This window comes from Salvelinus fontinalis, chromosome 1 (assembly GCF_029448725.1).
Source record: "Salvelinus fontinalis isolate EN_2023a chromosome 1, ASM2944872v1, whole genome shotgun sequence".
NCBI lineage: Eukaryota > Metazoa > Chordata > Actinopteri > Salmoniformes > Salmonidae > Salvelinus > Salvelinus fontinalis.
The window spans coordinates 67,075,579-67,102,678 of NC_074665.1; the positions used below are offsets into that span (position 1 = coordinate 67,075,579).

At 43.2% G+C, this 27,100-nt stretch overlaps 1 protein-coding gene across 3 annotated transcripts in view; it reads left to right on the top strand.

Moving 5' to 3' along the window:
* The window catches only part of LOC129860196 (CUB and sushi domain-containing protein 1-like), a 588,526-nt gene that overhangs the window by 551,046 nt on the left and 10,380 nt on the right, over window positions 1-27,100 (top strand). For all 3 annotated transcript variants that reach the window (XR_008760312.1, XM_055930581.1, XM_055930589.1), the window contains exons 54-60: window positions 1,837-2,010; window positions 7,334-7,522; window positions 8,056-8,229; window positions 8,575-8,757; window positions 21,035-21,211; window positions 23,212-23,391; window positions 24,242-24,415. Coding sequence is in view for 2 of the 3 variants with exons in the window: in XM_055930581.1 (XP_055786556.1) it covers window positions 1,837-2,010; window positions 7,334-7,522; window positions 8,056-8,229; window positions 8,575-8,757; window positions 21,035-21,211; window positions 23,212-23,391; window positions 24,242-24,415 (1,251 nt within the window). In the remaining variant the exon portion in view is untranslated. The remainder of the gene's footprint in view (window positions 1-1,836; window positions 2,011-7,333; window positions 7,523-8,055; window positions 8,230-8,574; window positions 8,758-21,034; window positions 21,212-23,211; window positions 23,392-24,241; window positions 24,416-27,100) is intronic.

Here is a 27,100-nt window from a genome sequence, read left to right on the forward strand (position 1 = left end):
TATATGGTTCTCAATCAGAGGAAAACGTAAAACACCTGCCTCTGATTGAGAGCCATACAAGGTCAATTAAACTTGAAACTTAACATAGAACAAACACAGACTGCCCACCCAGCTCACGACCTGACCCACTAAACACAACTATACAAAAGGAAAACAAGGTCAGGAACGTGACATTCTGACCCACTGGGAATGTGGAAATGGAAATAAAAGCTGAAATCAATAATTCTCTCCACTATTATTCTGACATTTCGCTTTCTTAAAATAAAGTGGTGATCCTAACTGACCTAAGACAGGGAATTTTTACTGAAATTAAATGTCAGGAATTGTGAAATACTGAGTTTTTAAATGTATTTATCTAAGGTATATGTAAACTTCCGACTTCAACTGTATGTATTTGATATATTTACAAAATATATAAGGGGGATTGGAAATGATGCAGACAATTACATTGATGGAAGCCACAATCTATCTGCAATATTAAAGCTGACCCACCCTCTAAACAAATAACAATAATTAATAATCACATGCTGTCAACAGCATCAACATTTAAGAGTTGTATTCCAACTTGTCATGAGCGCCCATTTTAAACAGTTGTATTTGTTATGTTCTCAATGTATCCCTTTTGAATTATTGTTGTGTGTTCTTTTTTACTCACCTTATATACCCTATGGGAGACACCATACCTGCTTGCGTTAAACAGTATTTATGTTAGCTCGAACATGAGGAGAGATGTAGCTAGTACACCCAAGCAGTTTATAAAGAATTTAGCTAGTCTTGTTCGTCTACATAACAGTATTCTCTCATGAAATCGGAGTTCCTGAAGTTTCCCAGCCTTAGGCCAGTTGGAATGTGAATATACAGTATATAGTTGGTTTAAATGATTAGGCTAACTTTCCTACTCACCTTCTGAAAGTTGATGGTGCCTAATTCTTGACAATCCATTATTTTACTACTAACAACGATTGAGTTTGCAAAATTACTTTACCTAATTGATTTTGGTAGCTAGCATCAGACTACAACATTAGAGTTACAAACACTTAATAACAATAATTTGGAGAATAGCTTCCAAAAACGTATTACAAAGGAGAAAAAAGCTTGCTACCTAGCCATAAAATAAATACATTTAAACTTACCCACCATGACAGCTAACAGCTGGGCTTCTTTGGTGGACATTGCCCAAGTGGTAACGTGGTTAAGCACGTCGTGATTGACAGAGAACACGGCCCATGTGAGCTGTCACCAACTAACCAGTGTAGAATATACTGGTCTTTGAAAACCTCATGTGATCTGTTAGAAGAAACAGGTCCCACCACCAAGAACTCCTGCTCTCTCTCCATGCTTGCAAATTACTGTTTGCACATGGTAGGGCGCTAAAGCAGTGCCGAAAGTCTGAGCGCGCAAAATTGATATGCACATATTTCCATGTTCACAACTCATCAGTTACATGTTCGAGAATGTATTTACAACTACAGATTATTCTTTCATGTTCACAACTTATCCTCAAGTACAGAAAACGTGATTGGCAGACGTGATCAACAGAGATGGTACCTGGATAGTACACGAGTTTTGATTGGTTTACTGTTAAGTACTTGGCAGAGTTTTCCTGTCCAGCTAGCGAACATAAAAGCAAGTATTTGTAAAAACATTTTCCATAACAAATGGAAATGTATTCAGAAGAAAGAAATATACACAGTATGTAAAAACCAGCTCCTCCCTCACCAGAGATCGATCAAATCGAAAACTAAAGCAGATACGATGCTTCGGCCCATTACCTACTTTAAATATCTGTACCAAACTATTTTTGCTCTCCCTTGGCTGCCTCAAATGTTTTCATAGCCATTACCTGCGGTCACCCTGGAAACCCAACAAATGGTCGAACTAACTGCAGCGAGTTCAACCTGAACGATGTGGTAAACTTCACCTGCAGCAAAGGATATCTGTTGCATGGTGCCTCAAGAGCCCAGTGCAGGATGAATGGACAGTGGAGCAACCCTCTTCCAGTCTGTAGAGGTAAGACACAGTAACAAATACATTCAAATGAATCACCTCTTAGGGCAACATACAGTAAATCCATTGTTTTTATAAAAATTGCTCAAGCTTAGTAAATCTGGTTGGGAATCATTGATGAACAGCAATATTGAAACCTTGTCTCTGATTTTCAAGCAAATTTAAGTTAGGACAGACTGGATCACTCACTAACACTCAACACCTCTTGAAAAGCCATTCTGGTGTCTATGACATAACTTTTGTTTTTATTGTCCCTCTGAAAAATAACATTCTATCCCAGAGTTAGGTTTTCAAAAGACTGAAGCGTGTTTTCATGCTGCCGCAATGCTTGAAAATACTACCGACTGTATATCAATTTAATTTGTGGGTAAAGTGCATTCTTTATTTTGTATTACTAGTCTGTGCATGTCAATGTCTGTGCATTCATCTTACCCACTGTGTATTAGGTGATTTCCTGTTCCAGTGAGGCGATTTCAAATTCTAATGTAAAGCAACAAACCATATTACATTACAGCATATTTTCTGACACAAAGTAAGTGCATGTAGGCCAATTAATTAATCTGGTTATGTGCTTAAGGAATGGTAAAATTGACTTTAACAGTTATCCAGGACATCTTGTGCTGTGACTTTGACCTGGTTTCAACTATTTTCCAATTTACAGGTCAAAAAATGATGGATTTTGGTTTCTATCCCCTCTTTGGAATCAATGAAGAATAAAACAAGTGTAGTGGTAGTGTGACAGAATTTGCCCAATTTATGTAAAAATCCCCTGGATGAATTTTCACTTTCAGATTATATATATCACTATCAGATTAAACGTTCTCTGAAGACCAAATGCTTAAGTCAATAATCACATTAATTTGTATGGAAAGAATAGTTCTGCATGTTGAAAAAGTCAGGTACAACTAGGGGAAAAAAGTCACATTTGTAAAGAAAATATCCTCATACACCTGCCACAACAATGGTCAGTCACTTCCTCACTCAATCTGTTGAGTGTTCTTATAGTATGTCAGTGTGTTCCCTGCTACTGACATGGTTCTATTTCATTTTGTAAGCCAATCTGCACTTCCACACTTTCACAGAGGGTTCCTGTAGTATAGCCTTCCAACAATCACCTCAAGAGGGCTACCCCAATAAGGGTTTCTATTATAGGCAAGGAACACGCCAAAAAATCTAATTTTATTAGTCACATGCGCCGAATACAACAGGTGTAGACCTTACAGTGAAATGCTTACTTACTTAGCCCCTAACCAAAAATGCAGTTAAAAATAAATAAATAAATAACAGGAACAGGTAATTAAAGAGCAGAAGTAAAATAACAATAGCGAGACTATATACAGGGGGGGTACTGGTACAGAGTCAATGTGCGAGCGCACCGGTTAGTTGAGGTAATTGAGGTAATATGTACAGTGGGGCAAAAAAGTATTTAGTCAGCCACCAATAGTGCAAGTTCTCCCACTTAAAAAGATGAGAGAGGCCTGTAATTTTCATCATAGGTACAACTATGACAGACAAAATGAGAAAAAAAATCCAGAAAATCACATTGGAGGATTTTTTATTAATTTATTTGCAAATTATGGTGGAAAATACGTATTTTGTCACCTTTCTGGCTCTCACAGACCTGTAACTTCTTCTTTAAGAGGCTCCTCTGTCCTCCACTTATTACCTGTATTAATGGCACCTGTTTGAACTTTACAGGCCTCTTTCATCTTTTTAAGTGGGAGAACTTGCACAATTGGTGGCTGACTAAATACTTTTTTGCCCCACTGTACATGTAGGTAGAGTTAATTAAGTGACTATGCATAGATAACAACAGAGAGTAGCAGCGGTGTAAAGGGGGGGGACAATGCAAATAGTCTGGGTAGCCATTTGATTAGATGTTTAGTAGTCTTATGGCTTGGGGGTAGAAGCTGTTTAGAAGCCTCTTGGACCTAGATTTGGTGCTCAGGTACCGCATGCCGTGCGGTAGCAGAGAGAACAGTTTATGACTAGGGTGGCTGCTGTCTTTGACAATTTTTAGGGTCTTCCTCTGACACCACCTGGTATAGAGGTCCTGGATGGCAGGAAGCTTTGCCCCAGTGATGTACAGTGTTGTACCCTCTGTAGTGCCTTGCGGTCACAGTTTTCATACCAGGCAGTGATGCAACCAGTCAGGATGCTCCCGACGGTGCAGCTGTAGAACATTTTGAGGATCTGAGGACCCGTGCCAAATCTTTTCAGTCTCCTGAGGGGGAATGCTTGGACCATGTTAGTTTGTTGTTGATGTGGACACCGAGGAACTTGAAGCTCTCAACCTGCTCCACTACAGTCCCGTTGAAAAGAATGGGGGCGTTCTCGGTCCTCTTGTTCCTGTAGTCCACAATCATCTCCTTTTTCTTGATCACGTTGAGGTAGAGGTTGTTGTCCTGGCACCACACGGCCATGTCTCTGACCTCCTCCCTATAGGCTGTCTCGTCATTATCGGTGATCAGGCCTACCACTGTTGTAGCAAAGCTAATGATGGTGTTGGAGTCGTGCCTGGCCGTGCAGTCATGAGTGAACAGGGAGTACAGGATGGGACTGAGCACACACCGCTGAGGGGCCCCTGTGTTGAAGATCAGCATGGCGGATGTGTTGTTTCCTACCTTTACCACATGGGGCGGCCCGTCAGGAAGTCCAGGATCCAGTTGCAGAGGGAGGTGTTTAGTCCCAGGGTCCTTAGCTTATTGATGAGTTTTGAGGGCACTATGGTGTTGAATGCTGAGCTGTAGTCAATTAATAGCATTGTCACATAGGTGTTCCTTTTGTCCAGGTGGGAAAGCGCAGTGTGGAGTGCAGTAGAGATTGCATCATCTGTGGATCTGTTAGGGTGCTTTGCAAATTAGTGTGGGTTTAGGGTTTCTGGGATAAGGGTGTTGATGTGACCCATGACCAGCCTTTCAAAGCACTTCAAAGCTACAGACGTGAGTGCTACGGGCCGGTAGTCATTTTTGCAGGTTACCTTAGTGTTTTTGGGCACAGGGACTATGGTAGTCTGCTTAAAACATGTTGGTATTACAGACTCGGACAGGGAGAGGTTTAAAATGTCAGTGAAGACACTTGCCAGTTGGTCAGCGTGTGCACTGAGTATATGTCCTGGTAATCTCTCTGGCCCTGAGGCCTTGTGAATGTTGACCTGATTAAAGGTCTTACTCACATTGGCTGCGGAGAGCGTGATCACATAGTTTTCCGAAACAGCTGGTGCTCTCATGCATGTTTCAGTGTTATTTGCCTCGAAGCGAGCATTGCAGTTGTTTAACTCAGCTGGTAGGCTTGTGTCACTGGGCAGATCTCGGCTGTGCTTCCCTTTGTAGTCTGTAGTGGTTTGCTGGCCCTGCCACATCCGACGAGCGTCAGAGCCGGTGTAGTACGATTCGATCTTGGTCCTGTTTTGACCCTTTGCCTGTTTGATGGTTCATCACAGGGCATAGCGGGATTTCTAATGAGCTTCTGGGTTAGAGTCCTGCTCCTTGAAAGCGGCAGCTCTAGCCTTTAGCTCAGTGCGGATGTTACCTGTAATCCATGGCTTCTGGTTGGTGTATGTACGTACGGATTCTGTGGGAACGACGTCATCGATGCACTTATTGATGAAGCCAATGACTGATGTGGTGTAGTCCTCAATGCCATAGGAAGAATCCTGGAACATATTCCAGTCTGTGCTAGCAAAACAGTCCTGTAGCTTAGCATCTGCTTCATCTGACCAATTTTTTATTAATCTAGTCACTGGTGTGTCCTGCTTTACTTTTTGCTTGTAATCAAGAATCAGGAGGATAGAATTATGGTCAGATTTGTCAAATGGAGGGTGAGGGAGAGCTTTGTATGCGTCTCTGTGTGTGGAGTAAAGGTGGTCAGAGTTTTTTTCCCTCTGGTTGCACATTTAACATGCTGATAGAAATTTGGTAAGACGGATTTAAGTTTCCCTGCATTAATGTCCCCAGCCACTAGGAGCGCCTCCTCTGGGTGAGCATGTTCCTGTTTGCTAATGGCGGAATACAGCTCATTGAGTGCAGTCTTAGTGCCAGCATTAGTCTGTGGGGATATGTAGATAGCTACGAAAAATACAGATAAACTCTCTAGGAAGATAGTGCGGTCTGCAGCGTATCATGAGATACTCTACCTCAGGTGAGCAAAACCTTGAGACTTCCGTGCACCAGCTGTTGTTTACATATATGCATAGTCCGCCACCCCTTGTCTTACCAGACGCCACTGTTCTTTCCTGCTGATACAGCGTATCAGCCAGCTGTATGTTGATCATGACGTTGTTCAGCCACGACTCTGTGAATCATAAGATATTACAGTTTTGAATGTCCCGTTGGTAGTTTAATCTTCGACGTAGGTCATGGATTATATTTTCCAAAGATTGCACGTTCGCTAGCAGAATGGAAGGCATTGGGGGTTTATTCGATCACCCACGAATTCTCAGATGGCAGCCCGCCCTCTGGCCCTTTTTTCTCCGCCTTCTCTTCACGCAAATGACGGGGGTCTGTGCCTGTTCCCGGGAAAGCAGTAAGTCATTCAGGTTGGGCTCGTCGGAATCGTTAAAGGAAAAAAAGAATTTTGCCAGTTCGTGGTGAGAAATCGCAGTTCCGATGTCCAGAAGTTATTTTCGGTCATAAGAGACGGTAGTAGCAACATTATGTACAAAATAATTTTAAAATTAAGTTACAAACAACGCAAAGAAACAAACAAAAACACACTTGGATAGGAACACGTAAAACTTCAGCCTTCTCCGGTGCTGTTTTAGGAATAAGAGTTTTTGGCACCTGCCAATAGCAGGTGCTAATTATCAATTGTTTTATATATTTTTCCTCCCTCTTTTCCCTAGGGCTTAATTGACTGCCAGAGCATTGCCAGCTGTCACTGAGGGAAAGCAATCTTTTTTGTTTCCCCTGGACATTACTTTAACTTTAGGCATTTTTTGTTGTTGATGGGCAATAGCTGAAAACAATGTTCAGCCAACTCTGAGGCAAGAGGTGCAACTTATTGTTACTGGGGCTTCCTGCCCTGATGGTTTTACATTTTGTGACAAGTGAATCTAAACTAAACAGAAACTGCATATCAACCCACATGAATGACATTGTTACACAGTTATTAGCTCAACTTTATGTCAAATGCTATTGACTGTAGAAACATGAGAGAAGCTTACACACTGTTTAAGTATATATTAAAAAGCATGAATGGGTTGATTGAAATGACTCAGAACTTGAACAATAACCCTGCTATTCACGCTTTCTCATTGATTTCCCTTCTCTTCTCACTCTTGGTTTCACTGTCAGGCGTTAAGCATTCGGTTGATTTTATCTTGCAGTGGTAAACTGCTCCGATCCAGGCTTTGTGGAGAATGCCATTCGTCACCCGCAGCAGCGTTTCCCCGAGAGCTTCAACTATAGAACCAGTGTGATGTATCACTGCAAGAGGGCCTTCTATCTGCTCGGCTCATCACTTCTCACCTGTCAGTCAAACGGCCTCTGGGACAGATCACTTCCTAAGTGCCTTTGTGAGTAATATGCTAGGATTGTCTTGATCAGGGTACAAGAAGTGGCAGAGGTGGAATCTGGGTCCCACTTTGTGTGGTTAGTCACTGTTGGAGAAAAATAGAAAGTGTGAAATGTACCATTCTAATAGTGGGGAAAATACGGGGATGGTGCAAGGGATTTGTGAAGAATTTTATATTGGTAGTGTTTGAAAATAAAGAATATAGAAACATTATCTTTGCTGACAATGTCATATGTAGTGTTACTGTTTGTGATAAAAGGTGGGTAGTGAGAGTAGCAGGAGTGGTTAGTAGTAGTGGGAGTAGTAGTGGTGGTAGTAATAGTAGTAGTGGTGGTAGTAGTAGCAGCAGCAGGAGCGGGAGTAGTATGAGTAGTAGTATGAGTAGTAGTGGGAGTAGTAGTAGGTAAACAACTCAAATGTAATTGTGGTAGTAGCTAACGCTGAAGGCACAAGAACAATGGCGTATATCCATGATCAACTCAGTATTCCTATCAACTGTCCTCTCTGAACCATTTCTCTCCATTTCCCCTGAAGCTATTTCCTGTGGTGATCCTGGCACACCACCCCAAGCTGTCATGTCAGGCAGGAAGTTCACCAACGGCGGCGTGCTCCATTATACTTGCAGCCAGGGCCGAGCGCTGATTGGGAACGCAACGCGCTACTGTCAGGAGGACGGGCGCTGGAGTGGGTCACCACCCTACTGCTCAGGTATTTCCATCAGCAGGGGCTTATCACTCTGCCAGCCAGGGGCGACCTGAAGGCTCTAATGGTGCACAGAAATACCACAGATCAACAGGTTTCAGGGATGTCAAACCAAGCTAGAAAAGCTATGGATTTCTGTGGGTTTTTCATGTGTGGTAGCTAGAGATGTAAAATGCAAGCACTCTGGGTAGAGCCTTGGTAGCCTTTCATGTTAGTTAAAAGGGAGGGGGAAAAGCCTATTTCCATCTCAGAAAACAGGCTAGAGTGACTGATATGAGCTGTCTATGGGACTGCTGTGGTGAGGGATGGCTGGTTGTTTGAATGTTGGATATTTTCTCGCTCCCTCACGAGGTGGTAGTTCCGGGGAGTGCGGTGACCCTGGAATCCCACCTCATGGCTCCAGGCTAGGGGAGAAGTTCCAGCTGAAGAGCCTGCTGCGATTCACCTGTGATGCCGGTTTTTCCCTGAGTGGCTCACCTGAGAGGACCTGCCTCCACAATGGCTCCTGGAGTGGCACCCAGCCAGTCTGTGAAGGTGAGACCCCTGCCATATATAATAAACTACTATACCGGTAGATACGTTATCCACTGTGACAATGACTCCCTTGACTGGGAATGAGCATAATCTGGGCATCATTGAGGGCTGATAAGGCAGTGTCATGGTTCGCCTTGTCGTACTGTTTTAATGATCAGTTCTATTGCAAAAAGGAAATATTTTAGATTGTATGGCATTGCACAAATAATTGTTTTCCCAATGTATTGCTATTTAATTGGAAAATCAATGACGAGAACATTGCATGTCTGTGCATGTGCAATGCAGGGATTTTTTCATAATTATGATAAACAGTAGAACTATTTAAGCATGATATATTATAATAACAGTTAAACCGGCTATTTGATAGATTTACTGGTTGCTTTAAATGCAACATTTTCCTACTCACTTGTCTGAATTTAGGACTCATTGATGTATGCAAGGGTTAGGAGTCCTAGACAGACAACCCGCCACCGGTAATGTAGTGTACAATAATGCATTGCTTTAATGCACATTTTCATAAAGGATTGCTCCACCCAGCACCTATTATAGTCTGCAATTACCTTAATGCTCAGACATTTTGGGAGGAATTCAAAAGAGGAGAACCCAGGGTTATTTCTGACACTGTTTAATTCATCGGTTGAAAAATGAAGAGGGAACCTTGAATGAAGCCAGGAGGGATGCTTATTGGCACTTTTATATGAAGTATAAAATACCTACACACATTATGTACAAAGGTATGCAAATGTGGGTGTACTGAATATCTAAGCTGATCAGGGTTGGGGTCAATTCATAAAGTAAACTAAATTCAAATTCCAAATGTTCCTCATTGAAAAGTTTTGAAGATAATTGGAATTTCAATGTACTCCCTGAATTTAAATAGAATTGATCTATATTTCAAAAAAAATCTTAAATGAAGAACTTCTTAAACTATGTCTCATCGGCCAACAACATTGATTGAGCTTTATATCTCTATAATCAAAGAATCAAATACAAAGAATTAGTAAAAATCTAATGAATTATGGCCGTCATTATTATGTATGCTCAACATAACGCATATCGTAGCGTGCCTTAAGATTGTGGGTAATTATGGGGTCCTTGTTTTCAGGCTACGTTGTTTCTTATTCCTATGTATGTTTTAATGTTGGGGTTGTTATGAATTCTTCAGCTCTTAGTTGCTCTGTTGTCTGGTTCTTATTTTAACCCAGTTATCATCAGTGTTGTCTGTTAGCATAGGGGATCCGACCCCATCTAAGTGTTGGTTGACATTAGCATTTATTATTTTGCACTACCTAGTAGTTAATGTATCGCTTAGATAAAGATAAATTATTACCAGGGGTGTTTGACTATGCCATTTAGCCCCTAACCTTAAACATAATTAATGTAATACAGATATTTGTTTTGCCCATGTAAGCCTGAGTGGTTAATGGATTGTCTACTATCTGAAATCAGCATGGCACAACCTTCAAGGGGTATTTACCTTTCATCCAAGCTGAAGGAATTCCTCTCTGATACATCTGTCAGAGAACACTATATCTTTAAAAAAATGCCCTGGTGGATTACTCCGTCTCCTTCCACCTTTCCTTCCGTCCTTCATTCCTTCATTCGTCGTTTTTATTTTCATCTTTAGGTCAGTTTTTGTGCATTTCTATATTTCTAAATGTATTATTAATCATAGTTATTCAGTCTTCACGACAACAGTACAAAGTACAAAGTGAGATAAGCCCGCAGATTGGTTACAGGAGATCAATAACGCTGCATTATTTAGAGGTCATTCATAATTGACGATGGTTTAACGGTTACTATAAGGGAGTTGAGACGGATCACTGCTTGGGTGATGCAAAGTGGATGGCGGCACACTATTTCTGTGATACAATAATGCTGTGCCCAGGTACTAAATGCAAATTCTCATGCACAGGGGGACCACAACACTGCTGTCACTTGGGAAATAATGACTTTGACGACCACCTAATTGGCAGCACCTGATATGCTTATCAACAAGGCTCAGCACCTGGACAAGGTTGCTGCTGCCCACTGGATGAATGGAGTGTGGAAGGGGTAGTGAGCTGTAGTGTGTTATTTAAACTACCTATCCTATTCCCTAACGGTTGGGAAATACATATGGCCACAGCAGTCTCCCTGAGGGACTTCATTAACTCTTTATTGGCTCCACTTATTCTCTATATAAAGTGTTTACTATCTTATGGGAAGCTGTACATGGGTATTTGCTTCCTTTAACCTACTGAGTATCCTGTTGCAGCCTTGAAGTGATATTATGTCTACACAGAGATAATGCTAAACATACTTACCAAGATGAATGATTAGCAGAGTTCACTGCTCTTAAATGCTCAGCTATTGGCTTTTCTATGACTTGAGCTAATGAGTATTCGCTCAATCAACCCTAATTGAGTCATAAATACTCAAAGCTTGCACTGTAGCATAAGCCCCATATATTCCCGCTGTAATCAAAAGCATTCACTGCATTTTGAGATCAGCATTTGTGTACATTTGCCATTCACTTTTACATGGGGGAAAGTGGAGAGCATATTTCCTCACAACGTTTGTCACGCTTTGACTGAACCCTCTTTGATTAATGCCCTCTGAAGATTCCCATGCTGCTGGTTCTCCCCTTTTGTAAACAAAGATGAAACTGCTTAAGCGCTATTGAGAGTATTTAAGCAGGCTGTGTGAGTGAAAGCTCTGAAAGCTCTATTCATGTGAGTCATGTGATCATTTGTTGTCATATGTCCCCAACACCTCATTATTTATGGGATGGACTTGTTGTTCCCAATTAACGTAATTGGTTTTTAAAGATTTTATCTATCACTGTGTGTACTCAGGCAGCCCAATTCTGATTCTCGTTTCAGTAATTGATCTTTTGACCAATTAGATCAGCTTTTAAAAAGATTTTATGTGAAAAGATCTGATGTGATTGGTCAAAAGACCAATTAGTGGAATTAATATCAGTATTGGGCTGCCTGTGTAAATGCAGCCTTTGAGAGTGAGGATCCCATTTAATCTATTGCCTTCTAAAATGCCACTCCAAGTCATTGACAAAGGCTGATACATTTCATTAAAAAGGTTTAACTAATTGGATCAAATCAATAAGTATTTGATTTTAATGTCTTGTTTCTGTTAGATTACAATTAAGTTGATCGGGTTGGTCAGCACCTGTAAAATATATTGTACTGAAGAACGATTGGACTTATTATGGGAGTAGATGAATTTCCTTTTATCCACAACCATAGTCAAGAGTATGACTTTCATGGTTGCAAGTGACTTTAACCCTTTAGACCCCAATATAACTCTAGAATACTGCTGTAGATTACTGAGAATTTTAAAGATAAATCACATTTTCTCAAACATTTCAAACAAACAGACAACCTCTTCTATAATATGACACCACATAGGCCTCACGAGTGGCGCAGCGGTCTAAGGCACTGCATTGCATTCTGTGGCCGCGAGTCCCATAGGACAGCGCACAATTGGCCCAGGGTCATCCGGGATAGGGGAGGGTTTGGTCGGTGGGGCTTCACTTGGCTCATCGTACTCTAGCGACTCCTTGTGGCCGGCCGTGCGCCTGCAGGCCGGGTCCCTGCCGGCAGACCCCGACCGCAGGTTGAATGGTGTTTCCTCTGACACATTGGTGCAGCTGGCTTCCGGGTTAAGCCGGCGAGTGTTAAGGATCGAGGTTAGGTGGGTCATGTTTCGGAGGAATGCCTTCAGGAACCAGTGCCTGCCGTTTCTGAGAAGCGACCTTTGCAGCGTCCCCGACACAATGTACGCATTTATGATGACAATGCTGAGCATCCCCCAAAACACATACTCCCACCATTTTATGCCTGTGCGTCCAACATTGTAATAGTTCCTTAGTTGGTCAAGGTGGTCAACCCTGCCAATTTTATTGTTGTAATCCATTACAAGCTCTGGCACAGATATAAGTTCCTACCACATTTTAAATACAACTCCAAAACCCCTGCCACAAGGGTGAATGGTGGGACCTAGGGCAGACAATGGAAACGTAGGCTCCCCTCTCATATGTGCTCTCCCTCTTCCCCTACCTCTTCTGGTTCTCAACCCTCCCTCTTCCTCCTCCTCTCCCTCTCTATGTTCCTCTCCCTCCACTCTCCTCTCCCACCTCTTCACTCATCTTCCTCTCTCCCTCTAATCTCCTCTCGCTCCACTTCACCCTCCACATCTCTATCCCTCCAATCATCTCTAACTCCTCTTCCTCCCTGCCTTTTGCTGCTTAGCCCTGGCTCTCCACATCACTTCCCTCGCTTTCATCGAGCTAGAGAAATAGAGTAACAGAGGGAGACCAGACAAGCAACAAATAGGATACAATTGTGGTCAAGAACATAATCTCTCTCCCTCTCACACTGTCTCTCTTATCCTTTCTCTCAATTTACTTTTCTCAACCATACAAATCACATAACTGCATTTGACACTAGCTAAGTAAGTGACAGTGAAAAAATATACTAAGAAATATACAGTGCATTCGGAAAGTATTCAGACCCCTTGACTTTTTCCACATATTTTTACGTTACAGCCTTATTCTAATATTGATTAAATAACATTTTCCCTAATCAATCTACACACAATATCCCATAATGACAAAGCGAAAACAGGTTTTTAGATTTAAAAAAAACTGAAATACCTTATGTGTATAAGTATTCAGACCCTTTGCTGTGAGACTCGAAATTGAGCTCAGGTGCATCCTGTTTCCATTGATCACCTGTGGTAAATTCAACTGATTGGACATGATTTGGAAAGGCACACACCTGTCTATATAAGGTCCCACAGTTCATGTCAGAGCAAAAACCAAGCCATGAGGTTGAAGGAATTGTCTGTAGAGCTCCAAGACAGCATTGTGTTGGGGCACAGATCTGGGGAAGGGTACCAAAAAATGCCTGCAGCATTGAAGGTCCCCAAGAACACAGTGGCCTCCATCATTCTTAAATGGAAGAAGTTTGGAACCACCAAGACTCTTTCTAGAGCTGGCGCCCGGCCAAACTGAGTAATTGGGGTTGAAGGACCTTGGTCAGGGTTCCTCTGTGGAGATTGTAGAACCTTCCAGAAGGAAAACCATCTTTGCAGCACTCCACCAATCAAGCCTTTATGGTAGAGTGGCCAGATGAAAGCCACTCCTCAGTAAAAGGCACATGACAGCTTGCTTGGAGTTTGCCAAAAGGCACCTAAAGGACTCAGAGAAACAAGATTTTCTGGTCTGAAGACACCAAGATTGAACTCTTTGTCCTGATTGCCAAGCATCACGTCTGGAAGAAACCTGGCACCATCCCTACGTTGAAACATGGTGGTGGCAGCATTATGCTGTGGGGATGTTTTTTCAACGGCAGGGACTGGAACACTAGTCAGGATCGAAGGAAAGATGAATGGAGCAAAGTACAGATCCTTGATGAAAACCTGCTCCAGAGCGCACAGGACCTCAGACTGTGCCTAAGGTTCACCTTCAAACAGGACAACAACCCTAAGCACACAACCCAGACAACGCAGGAGTGGCTTCGGGACAAGTCTCTCAATGTTCTTGAGTGGCCCCGCCAGAGCCTGGACTTGAGGTCGATCGTACATCTCTCGAGAGACCTGAAAATAGCTGTGAAGCGATGCTCCCCATCCAACCTGACAGAGCTTGAGAAGATCTGCAGAGAAGAATAGGAGAAACTCCCCAAATACAGGTGTACCAAGCTTGTTGCGTCATACCCAAGAAGACTAGAAGCGGTAATCGATGCCAAAGGTGCTTCAACAAAGTACTGAGTAAAGGGTCTGAATACTTACGTAAATGTGATATTTAATTTTTTTTATACATTTTCAAAAATGTCTAAAAAACTGTTTTTGCTTCATTATTATGGGGTACTGTAGCTAGCTCTCCCCGTCTCTCTCTTTTGCTTCTCCTTAATTTAGGAATAAATTAATTTGTTCAAAACTGTTCAACTATTGCCTTTTTTTTCACTTTGAGTCAACTACTCATCACATTTTATGAACTGCAGTGCAAGCTTTTTGGTATTTGGTATTTTATCAGGATCCCCATTAGCTGTACTCTTCGTGGGGTCCACACAAAACATGAAACATTATATAATAGAGAACATTAATAGACAAGAACAGCTCAAGAACAGAACAACATAAAAACATTTTGTAAAGGCACACGTAGCCTACATATCAATGCATAGACGCAAACTATCTAGGTCAAATACGGGAGAGGCGTTGTGCCGTGAGGTGTTGCTTTAGCTGTTTTTTGAAACCAGGTTTGCTGTTTATTTTTAGCAATATGAGATTGAATGGAGTTCCATGCAATAATGGCTCTATATAATACTGTATGCTTTCTTGATTTTTTTCTTGATTTGGGGACTGTGAAAAAAACCCTGGTGGCATGTCCGGTGGGCTAAGTGTGTGTGTCAAAGCTGTGTGTAAGAGGACTATGCAAACAATTTGGGATTTTCAGCAAATTAATTTTTCTTATAAAAATAAGAAGTGATGCAGTCAGTCTCTCCTCTACTCTTAGCCAAGAGAGACGGGCATGCATAGTATTTATATCAGCCCACTGATTACAATGAAGAGCAAGACGTGCCGCTCTTTTCTGGGCCAGCTGCAGCTTAACTAGGTCTTTCCTTGCAGCACTGGACCACACGATTGGACAATAATCAAGATTAGACAAAACTAGAGCCTGCAGAACTAGCTTTTTGGAGTTTGGTGTCAAAAAAGATATGTTTATTACGGACAGACCTCTCCCCATCTTTACAACCATTGAATCTATATGTTTTGACCATGACAGTTTACAATCTAAGGTAACACCAAGTAATTTAGTCTCCTCAACTTGTTCAACAGCCACACCATTCATTACCAATTACCAGATTCAGAATAATTCTAGAACTTAGGGAATGATTTGTACCAAATACAATGCTCTTAGTTTTAGAGATGTTCAGGACCAGTTTATTACTGGCCATCCATTCCAAAACAGACTGTAACTCTTTGTGAAGGGTTTCAGTGACTTCATTAGCTGTGGTTGCTGATGCGTATATCAGCATGCATGGACACGCATGCCTTGTTTAAAAATATTGAAAAGAGAAGAGGGCCTAGAGAGTTGCCCTGCGGTACACCACACTTTGCATGTTTGACATTAGAGAAGCTTCCATTAAAGAGAACCTTTTGAGTTATATTAGATAGATAGCGCTGAATCCACAATATGGCAGAGGTTGAAAAACCATAACACATATGTTTTTTTAACAAAAGGTTATGGTCATTAATATCAAAGGCTGCACTGAAATCAGTACAGCTTCCACAATCTTAAATTTCTTTCAACCAATCATCAGTCATTTGTGTCAGTGCAGTACATGTTGAGTGCCCTTCTCTATAAGCATGCTGAAAGTCTTTTGTTAATTTGTTTACGGAGAAATAGCATTGTATTTGGTCAAACACAATTTTTTCCAACAGTTTGCTAAGAGCTGGCAATAAGCTTATAGGTCTGCTGTTAGAACCAGTAAAGGCCGCTTTATCACTCTTGGGTAGTGGAATTACTTTGGCTTCCCTCCAGGCCTGAGGACAAAGACTTTCCTCTAGGCTCAGATTAAATATATGACAGATAGGAGTGGCTATAGAGTCAGCTACCATCCTCAGTAGCTTTCCATCTAAGTTGTCAATGCCAGGAGGTTTGTCATTATTGATCGATAACAATCATTTTTCCACCTCTCCCACACTAACTTTACAAAATGCTTTTCTTTCATTCTTTTTTTTATGCATGAATACGATGACTCACTGTTCGTTGTTGGCATTTCCTGCCTAAGTTTTCCCACTTTGCCAATTAAGTAATCATTAAAATAATTGGCAACATCAAATGGTTTTGTGATGAATAAGCCATCTGATTCGATGAAAGTTTGAGTTGAATTTGTCTTTCTGCCCATAATTTCATTTAAAGTACTCCAAAGTTTTTTTCCATCATTCTTTATATGATTGATCTTGGCTTCATAATACATTTTCTTCTTCTTTTTGTTGAGTTTAGTCACATAAGTCAGCCAGTCAGATGTGCAGCCAGATTTATTAGCCACTCCTTTTGCTCTATCTCTTTCAACCGTACAGTTTTTCAATTTCTCATCAATCCATGGACCCGTAACAGTTCTAACAGTCAGTTTCTTAACAGGTGCATGTTTATCAATAATTGGAAGAAGCAATTTCATAAACTCATCAAGTGCAGCGTCTGGATGCTCTTCCTTAATCACATCAGACCAACAAATATTTTTAACATCATCCACATAAGAGTCACAACAAAATATTTTGTATCTCTCTTACACAATTTTAGGCCCAGCTGTAGAAACTGGCTTTCCTTGATATAGCCACTATATTGTGATCACTGCATCCAGTGGGTACGGATACAGCTTTAGAACTAAGGTTTACAGTATTAGTAAAAAAGTGATCGATACATGTGGATGGTCTTGTTCCTGTAGTGTTTGTAAACACCCTGGTAGGCTGATTAATAACCTGAACCAGAATACAGGCACTGATTACAGTAAGAAGCTTCCTCTTGAGCGGACAGCTTGATGAAAACCAGTCAATATTCAGGTCCCCAAGAAAGTAAATCTCTCTGTTAACATCACATACATTAGCAAGCATTTCACACGTATTGTATAGATACTGACTGTTTGCACTTGGTGGACGATAGCAACACCCCAAAAGTCAAATGACAGCATACCCTGTTTCTGGTTGATGACAACAGCCACATGAATACGGCAACAGAGTGTTTGCAAGTTAATTTTGCGATATTGACACTGATATTATTGTTAGAAAAACAAGGTCGTTCGCGACCGCTATAGTAATTTAAAGAAAGGCAGTCGACGACCTGTCACGCCCTGGCCTTATTATTCTTTGTTTTCTTTATTATTTTAGTTAGGTCAGGGTGTGACATGGGTAATGTTTATGTTTTGTTGGATTTGGGTGTTTATTTGGTAAAGGGGTTATGGGGTGTAATATATGGTTTTGTGTTGAGTGTAGAAGTCTAGCGTTGTCTATGTTGGTGAGTGATCTAGAAGAGTCTATGGTTACCTGAATGAGTTCCCAATTAGAGACAGCTGATTTCGGTTGTCTCTGATTGGGAGCCTTATTTAGGGTAGCCATAGGCTCTCATTGGTTGTGGGTAATTGTCAATGTAAGAACGTTTGTAGCCTGTATGTTTGTGCACAACGTTTGTAGCTTCACGGTCGTTTTGTTGTTTTGTTAGTTTGTTAAAGTGTTTTTGTGTCGTGTTCATCTTCGTGGTGTTTAATAAAAGAAGATGGCTTATTTTCCAACTGCTGCATTTTGGTCCGTCAATCCGCCACACGATCGTGACAGAATTACCCACCATAGGACCAAGCGGCATGGAAGGCGGCAACAGGACCTACCTACACAGGATTTCTGGAGATGGGAGGACGAATTGGAAGGAAAGGGACTTTGGGCTCAACCTGGAGAATATCGCCTCCCTCGTGAAGAGCTGGAGGCAGCGAAAGCCGAGAGGAGGCGATATGAGGAGGCAGCAAGGAAGCAAGGCTGGAGACCCGTGAGTAATACCCAAAAATTTCTTGGGGAGGGGCTCATGAGGAATGTGGCGAGTCCTGATGGGAGAACTGCGTCAACTTCCCGTGCTTCCCGTGTTTCCTCTAAGAGGGAACCTGAGCCAGTCGGGCTGAGATTGGAGGGGAGCAATGGGAATGATGCAGAGACTGTTAAGGATTTATTGGGGAGGTTGGAAGAGAGTGAGATGAGGGAGCTGCTGTGTTGGTGCGTGAGGCACAAGATCCGCCCGACAGAGCGTGTGCGGGATGTGAGGTTACCTGAGTCAGCTCTCCATGCTCGTCCTGATGTGCGTGCTACCCGTCTGGAAAGGACAGTCCCACGAACCAGGCCTCCTGTACGCCTCCCTAGTCCTGCACCTCCTATATTAGCCCTATGTTCTAACTCTCCTGTGTCAGTCCCCAGCCCAGTACAACCAGTGCCTCCTCCACGCACTAGCCTTATGGTGCGTGTCTCCAGCCCTTTACCACCAGTGCCTAAATTACGCACCAAGCCTCCTGTGTGTACCCAGAGTCCTGTGCGTCCTGTTGCTGCTCCCCGCATTAGCCCTGAGATGCGTGTCCCCAGTCCGGTACCACCAGTTCCGGTCCCACGCACTAGGCCTAATGTGCGTCCCCAGGGTCCAGTATGCCCTGTTCCTGCTCCCCGCACTAGCCCTGAGATGCGTGTCCCCAGCCCGGTACCACCAGTTCCGGCACCACGCACTAGGCCTAATGTGCGCTCCCAGGGTCCAGTATGCCCTGTTCCTGCTCCCCGCATTAGCCCTGAGATGCGTGTCCCCAGTCCGGTGCCACCAGTCCCGGCACCACGCACCAGGCCTACAGTGCGCCTCAGCCGGCAGGAGTCTGCCGTCTGCACAGCGATGACTGAACTGCCCGTCTGCCAAGCGCCATCTGAGCCATCCGTCTCCCCAGCGCCATCTGAGCCATCCGTCTCCCCAGCGCCATCTGAGCCATCCGTCTCCCCAGCGCCATCTGAGCCATCCGTCTCCCCAGCGCCATCTGAGCCATCCGTCTGCAATGAGCCTGCAAAGCCGCCCGTCTGCCATGAGCCTGCAAAGCCGCCCGTCTGCCATGAGCCTACTGAGCCGTCCGCCAGACAGGAGCCGCTAGAGCCGCCAGCCAGACAGGAGCCGCTAGAGCCGTCCGTCAGACAGGATCTGCCAGAGCCGCCAACCAGACAGGATCTGCCAGAGCCGCCAACCAGACAGGATCTGCCAGAGCCGCCAACCAGACAGGATCTGCCAGAGCCGCCAACCAGACAGGATCTGCCAGAGCCGCCAACCAGACAGGAGCAGCCAGATCAGTCAGCCAGCCATGAGCAGCCAGATCCGTCAGCTAGCCATGAGCAGCCAGATCCGTCAGCTAGCCATGAGCAGCCAGATCCGTCAGCTAGCCATGAGCAGCCAGATCCGTCAGCTAGCCATGAGCAGCCAGATCCGTCAGCTAGCCATGAGCAGCCAGATCCGTCAGCTAGCCATGAGCAGCCAGATCCGTCAGCCAGCCATGAGCAGCCAGATCCGTCAGCCAGCCATGAGCAGCCAGATCCGTCAGCCAGCCATGAGCAGCCAGATCCGTCAGCCAGCCATGAGCAGCCAGATCAGTTAGCCAGCCATGAGCAGCCAGATCTGTCAGCCAGCCATGGGCTGTCCCTCAGTCCGGAGCTGCAGTCCCTCAGTCCGGAGCTGCAGTCCCTCAGTCCGGAGCTGCAGTCCCTCAGTCCGGAGCTGCCATTCCTCAGTCCGGAGCTGCCCCTTACCCTGGGGCTGCCCCTTCCCCTGGTGCTGCCCCTTACCCTGGTGCTGCCCCTTACCCTGGTGCTGCCCCTTACCCTGGTACTGTCCCTGACCCTAGTACTGCCCCTGACCCTGGTACTGCCCCTGACCCTGGTACTGCCTCTTACCCTGGTACTGCCCCTTAGTCTGGAACTGCCCCTGAATGCAATGGGGTTAATGTGGGGGGGGGTCGTTTGGAGGAGGCCTAGGAGGTGGTTAGGTACTGTGGTGACGTGGGGACTACGACCAGAGCCGGAGCCGCCACCGTGGAGGGGAGCCCACCCAGACCCTCCCCTAGACTGTGTATGGTGCGCCCGGAGTTCGCGCCTCAAGGGGGGGGTTATGTCACGCCCTGGCCTTATTATTCTTTGTTTTCTTTATTATTTTAGTTAGGTCAGGGTGTGACATGGGTAATGTTTATGTTTTGTTGGATTTGGGTGTTTATTTGGTAAAGGGGTTATGGGGTGTAATATATGGTTTTGTGTTGAGTGTAGAAGTCTAGCGTTGTCTATGTTGGTGAGTGATCTAGAAGAGTCTATGGTTACCTGAATGAGTTCCCAATTAGAGACAGCTGATTTCGGTTGTCTCTGATTGGGAGCCTTATTTAGGGTAGCCATAGGCTCTCATTGGTTGTGGGTAATTGTCAATGTAAGAACGTTTGTAGCCTGTATGTTTGTGCACAACGTTTGTAGCTTCACGGTCGTTTTGTTGTTTTGTTAGTTTGTTAAAGTGTTTTTGTGTCGTGTTCATCTTCGTGGTGTTTAATAAAAGAAGATGGCTTATTTTCCAACTGCTGCATTTTGGTCCGTCAATCCGCCACACGATCGTGACACGACCGCTATGGGTTCTGAAGCATTAATGATACAATTAATGTAGGGTTTATTTACCTTAAATTTATCTTAAAGTATTTTCCAAATATTCTTTTATGTTTATCTATTGATGTTTTTTCAGCGGTTTCCTGTGGGAATCCAGGTACGCCTGCCTACGGGAAGATTGTCTTCAGTGATGGAATACTGTTTTCAAGCTCCGTGGCATATGCTTGCTGGGAAGGATATAAGACTTCAGGCCTCACCACTCGCCACTGCACCACCAATGGCACCTGGACCGGCTCGGCCCCTGACTGCACAGGTACTGTACTCAGTGGCGATTTTAGCATGTAAATCTGTAAAATGTAAAAAAATAATCAAATGTAAAAAAAATTATGAAGGCCAGCAAAGCCTACACATCACATACCAACACAACACTAAACAATACATTTATTGCACTATAACGGTGATAAACAGTGCCCACAAACTGTTAGGGCAGCAGAGTCCAAACAGCAGTCCCAACACCTTACCACTGCTTACCACTGCTACACCTGGCTATCAGCAGAGCCTTGTCTGGCAGCGAGCCTTGTCTGGCATTTACTACCCTTTAAAAAAAATATAGCTGATATGGCTGACTTGCTTAAACATATATGGTTTCTACTGACAATTGAGATGTACAAACTATGGCATAAGGGAACAACAAGCGGATAAGAGGCAATCCGTAATTTCGATTAAGACATTATTGAGCATGCTAGGACGGCCGTAGTCGATATAACTATGTGTTCAGCACTTTTGAAATGTACAGCGACAGAATTCAGAACATGGGCCGTTCTTACAGTATTCTCCCTGTACAACAAGTCAGAAATTAGGCTATATAAAGGTGGCATGAAAAAGACAATGAAAGCTCTTACAATATTAAATTATTACATTTCTCTAAAACAGGCTATAGGCTACATGTGCACCATCATGTCAGAAGAGTAGGCTAAGTTATGAGGGTGTACAGGAACCAAATTATTAGGGTGAAGCACATGTGCTACTAACAGCTTACTACACAACATTCACTTAATGTTACTTTCTTGGCTACACTACACATATCTCCCTCGCATATTACATAATTTATGCAGCAGCATACAATACATTTTTGGATTCACCTTGTTGTGGAAGTTGGCACGGAGGTCCTTCTTGTGGGCCGAAATCCCAACCCTGAATTCTGAGTTGGATGACCGTTCAACATTTTTTTACGTATTTTCCCAGTCTGACATACTTTTTTCAGAGTTTCCAGTTGTCTTGAACTCACTGAAGCCTGAGATTTTCCAGTTCCAAGTTTTTAGTTGTTTTGAACGAGTCAGAAATGCTGGATTGACAGCATGGCCAAAATGTTCAAACTTTTATGACCCATGGCGTTACCCTCTTTTTCGTGATATCCAATTGGTAGTTATGATCTTGTCTCATAGCTGCAACTCTCCTACGGACTCAGCAAAGGTCGAGAGCCAAGCCGCACTGCTTCTTGACACATTGCTCACTTAACCCGGAAGCCAGCTGCACCAATGTTTCAGAGGAAACACTGTCGACCTGACGACTCAAGTCAGCTTGCTAGAGCACGACAAGGACATCCTGGCCGGCCAAAACCTCCCCTAACCTGGACGACACTGAGCCAATTGTGCGACGCCTCATCGGTCTCCCAGTCACAGCGGGCTGTGACACAGCCTGGGATTGAACCCGGGGCTGCAGTGGCGCCTTAGCACTCATTGCTGAATTTGCGATTTCCAACTTGTTGTGTAATGTTTATGGCCAATGAGCACTGATACATTTTTGTCTATAATTTCTCTTCATGTGACAAGGGTTGAAAAGCATTTGCCAGTAGGTTGCAGAATTGATGCATGATGATGACTGCTTGTCTAGCTTGCTAGCTAAGATTATGAAAGTATTGACATGATCAGTCCAATCAAAGCTACGGTAGATATAACGTGATTTGATGTCCATTTTATCTTTGGTCAATGACCTCGAGCATTCTTGGATGGGCACTTGAGTTTTCGAGCTCTACCTGTAGATTCTGCTGTGACGCAGTGTCTCCATCAGTGACAGAACACTGAGCCAATCATAGTGCAACTAGAGAATATTACCAACCCGTACGCTCCGGCTCTGCCCCACCTGCCCAGAATGACTATAGGAGCACTACAGTGGACTCGTCTAACACACATCTTGTGTTTATTCAATTTAGACAATGAGACATGGCCACAATGCACCTAATCCTACATGCCACGCTATGCTTTTGATTATGCTTGTACAGTACTGTCTATGACTATTTGACCAATTCAACAGTGATCAGCTGTGGAGATCCAGGTCCTGTTGCCAATGGGATTTACATAGGGAAGGAGTTTACCTTCAACAAGACTGTTCAGTATCACTGTAACCCAGGCCACGTCATGGATACTGTCGGTACATCTGTGCTCCTCTGCACCAAGGACGGATCTTGGAACCAAACCAAGTCTAACTGTAAAGGTAATTCAACTTTGGTTATGACTCAGTAATACTTGTCGTTGGCTTACAAAGAAACAAACATTTCTACTTTAATTTCTTTACTTAGGGCTGAGATGAGAAGGCGCAAGCAGAGAAATATAGTACAGATATCACAACACCCCAGAATTTCAAGCACTCAGAGATCAAAAGATTTCAAAAGTTTTTTGATCCTGTTTGGAGTAGTTTCTCTACCTTTTTGGCACAGCAAGCAAAATGATTGACTTGCACAGACTGAAGGGATGTTATCCATGAAATGTGTAAGCTCTGTGCTATCAGATGTCAGACTTCAAACGTGTGGAGAAAACAATGTATCCAGTTAGTGGTGCAATGCAGGCAAGCATAGAGCAGGGAAGTCTCCTCCTGAGCAGATTGACAGGCAGAGAATGAATGTGTGCACTTCACATATCATTCCCCAGAGTAGTACTTTAGCAAAGCAATTGCAATCCTGTGGGTGAATACTGTTCAATATGCCAGAAGTTCCTGTTTTAGAATTGTAATATTTTATCGTCTCAGCGGGAGTGTTAAGAAATTACAGTTCATGCAATACCATGCATATAATCAAAAACAGATACACTTCCCATAACGGATATGTATTGTGAGTAAAGGGACGGCTACTTCCCAATGAATTACAATACTTGCCATTAATAGGAAAGTGAAAACACTTTCTCCCTGTTGGAGAATGGATATGATAATCAAATAGGATATGAACCATTGTAAATCATCCATTCCCTTCTAGTACATCAATAGATATGTTTAGAAAATTGAGGCGTTTTGAGTTAACATATAGTACTTACTCACTCAAAATATTGACATTGTTTTGCACCCATATCAGTGATCATGTGTGGCCAACCTCCGGCTGTTCGCAATGGGAAGGTTGAGGGATCAGACTTGCAGTGGGGCTCCAGTGTCACCTATAGCTGCTTCGATGGGTACCAGCTATCCAGCCCTGGAATCGTCTCATGTGAGGGGAACGGCACATGGAGAGGGGAGATCCCTCATTGTCTTCGTAAGTTGAAATTCAAGTTATTTTAAGACTGAACCTGAGCACTTGATCTAATCTTTAGTGCAATGGCAGTGTGCTCAAAGCTTAGGTATTTGCCTATTGCTGGTTTTTGTAACAAATGTTATTCTATAGTAGACACATCAAACTAATGAAAGCGGTGCCTTTCAAATTAAATGTGCCTGGCCTACTTATCTTTCCTATAGCCCTGTTAAAGTTGTGCTGCTGGAGGGTGCATGACCAGACTAAACCCTCTGTGAAATGTCAGATTTGACAGATTGGGAAACTGTTGTGACAGAAGCAAACATTTTCTAAATTGATCCCTCAAGGATCCGCAGCTAGGTGTGCCCATAACATGAGCATTACAAGGTGCATGGATGGAGTCTGCTGCTGCAGCCTGCAGGCCCTTGATCATAAGCTCCTGACACAGTGTCAGAAGTAGAGCCAGAATGTTCATCTAAAGTCTGCAGGAGAGCACACTCTGTAAAATAAACTTCTCATGCTGTGGGTCTGAAAGAGGTCTGAGTGACTTCTGCCTCTAAACTCTTTGTGGAAAATGTAAGTGAGGCATTTCGCAAACTTGAAGGACCTATTATGAAAAAGCAACTTGAAACCTTTGCATTATCCATTATAAAGAGCAGGACTAGTTCACACACTTTTTACACTCCCCTACATTATATCAGGGGTTCCCAAACTTTTTCACTCAAAGCCCCCTTCCAGCATTGTGGAACATCCCACCCCTCTTGTTGGTGGAGACAACATTTTGCAGGTTTTAAACTTATTTCCTGTAATTCTACACATTTTGTCATGGGGTGCAGATAACATTTTGTCGTTTTAAAGCAAATTTCCTTGCAATTCTATACATTGTTCTATGCCTAATGTCTATTCATGTGATATTTCAGTGACTCAAACATTACAACAAAATCTATGGGCTAAGAAAATCTTAACTGACATGGGCTAGTTGATCTGGACATTTCTGACAAGATATAAATACAGTGCCTTCGGAAAGTATTCAAACTCCTTGACTTTTTCCATGTTTTGTTAGGTTACAGCCTTATTCTGAAATGTATTACATCGTTTTTTCCCTCATCAATCTACACACTATACCCCATCATGACAAAGCAAAAACAGGTTTTTAGACATTTTTACGCAAATGTATTAAAAATAAAAAACTGATATGGCATTTACATAATTATTCAGACCCTTTACTCAGTACTTTGTTGAAGCACCTTTGGAAGAGATTACAGCCTCAAGTCTTCTTGGGTGTGACGCAACAAACTTGGTACACATGTTTTTGGGGAGTTTTTCCCCATTCTTCTCTGCAGATCCTCTCAAGCTCTGTCAGTTTTGATAGTGACGTTCCTGCACAGCTATTTTCAGGTCTCTCCGGAGATGTTCGACCGGGTTCAAGTCCAGGCTCTAGCTGGGCCACTCAAGTACATTCAGAGACTTGTCCTGAAGCCACTCCTGCGTTGTCTTGGCTGTGTGCTTAGGGTCATTGTCCTGTTGGAAGGTGAACTTTCACCCCAGTCTGAGGTCCTGAGTGCTCTGGAGCAGGTTTTCATCAAGGATCTCTCTGTACTTTTCTCCGTTCATCTTTGCCTCGATCCTGACTAGTCTCCCAGTCCCTGCCGTTGAAAAACATCCCCACAGCATGATGCTGCCATGTCCTCCAGACATGACGATTGGCATTAAGGCCAAAGAGTTCTATCTTGGTTTCATCAGACTAGTGAATCTTCTTTCTCATGGTCTGAGAGTCTTTTGATGCCTTTTGGCAAACTCCAAGTGGGCTGTCATGTGCCTTTTACTGAGGAGTGGCTTCCACCTGGCAACCAATGTGCCTGATTGGTGGAGTGCTGCAGAGATGGTTGTCCTTCTGGAAGGTTCTCCCATCTCCACAAACTCTAGAGGTCTGTCAGAGTGTGGGACCTTATATAGACAGGTGTGCGCCTTTCCAAATCATGTCCAATCAATTTCATTTTACACATGTGAACTCCAATCAAGTTGTGGAAACATCTCAAGGATGATCAATGGAAACAGGATGCACCTGAGCTCAATTTCGAGTCTCATAGCGAAGGGTCTGAATACTTCAAATCAAATCAAATCAAATGTTATTGGTCACATACTTATTGTTAGCAGATGTTAATGCGAGTGTAGCGAAATGCTTGTGCTTCTAGTTCCGACCATGCAGTAATATCTAATAAGTAATCTAACAATTTCACAACAACAAAGGAATGAATCAGAATATGTACATATAAATATATGGATGAGCGATGGCCAAATGGCATAGGCAGGATGCAGTAGATGGTATAGAATACAGTATATACATATGAAATGAGTAATGTAGGTTATGTAAACATTATATCAATTGGCATTGTTTAAAGTGACTAGTGATACATTTATTACATCCAATTTTTTATTATTAAAGTGGCTATAGATTTGAGTCAGTATGTTGGCAGCAGCCACTCAATGTTAGTGATGGCTGTTTAACAGTCTGATGGCCTTGAGATAGAAACTTTCCACCTTCTCCACTACTGTCCTGTTAATGTGGACACAATCATTTGTTTTGTTGAGGTTGAGTGTGAGGCAATTTTCCTGACACCACACTCCGAGGGCCCTCACCTCCTCACAAGGCCGTCTCGTCGTTGTTGTTAATCAAGCCTACCACTGTAGTGTCATCTGCAAACTTGA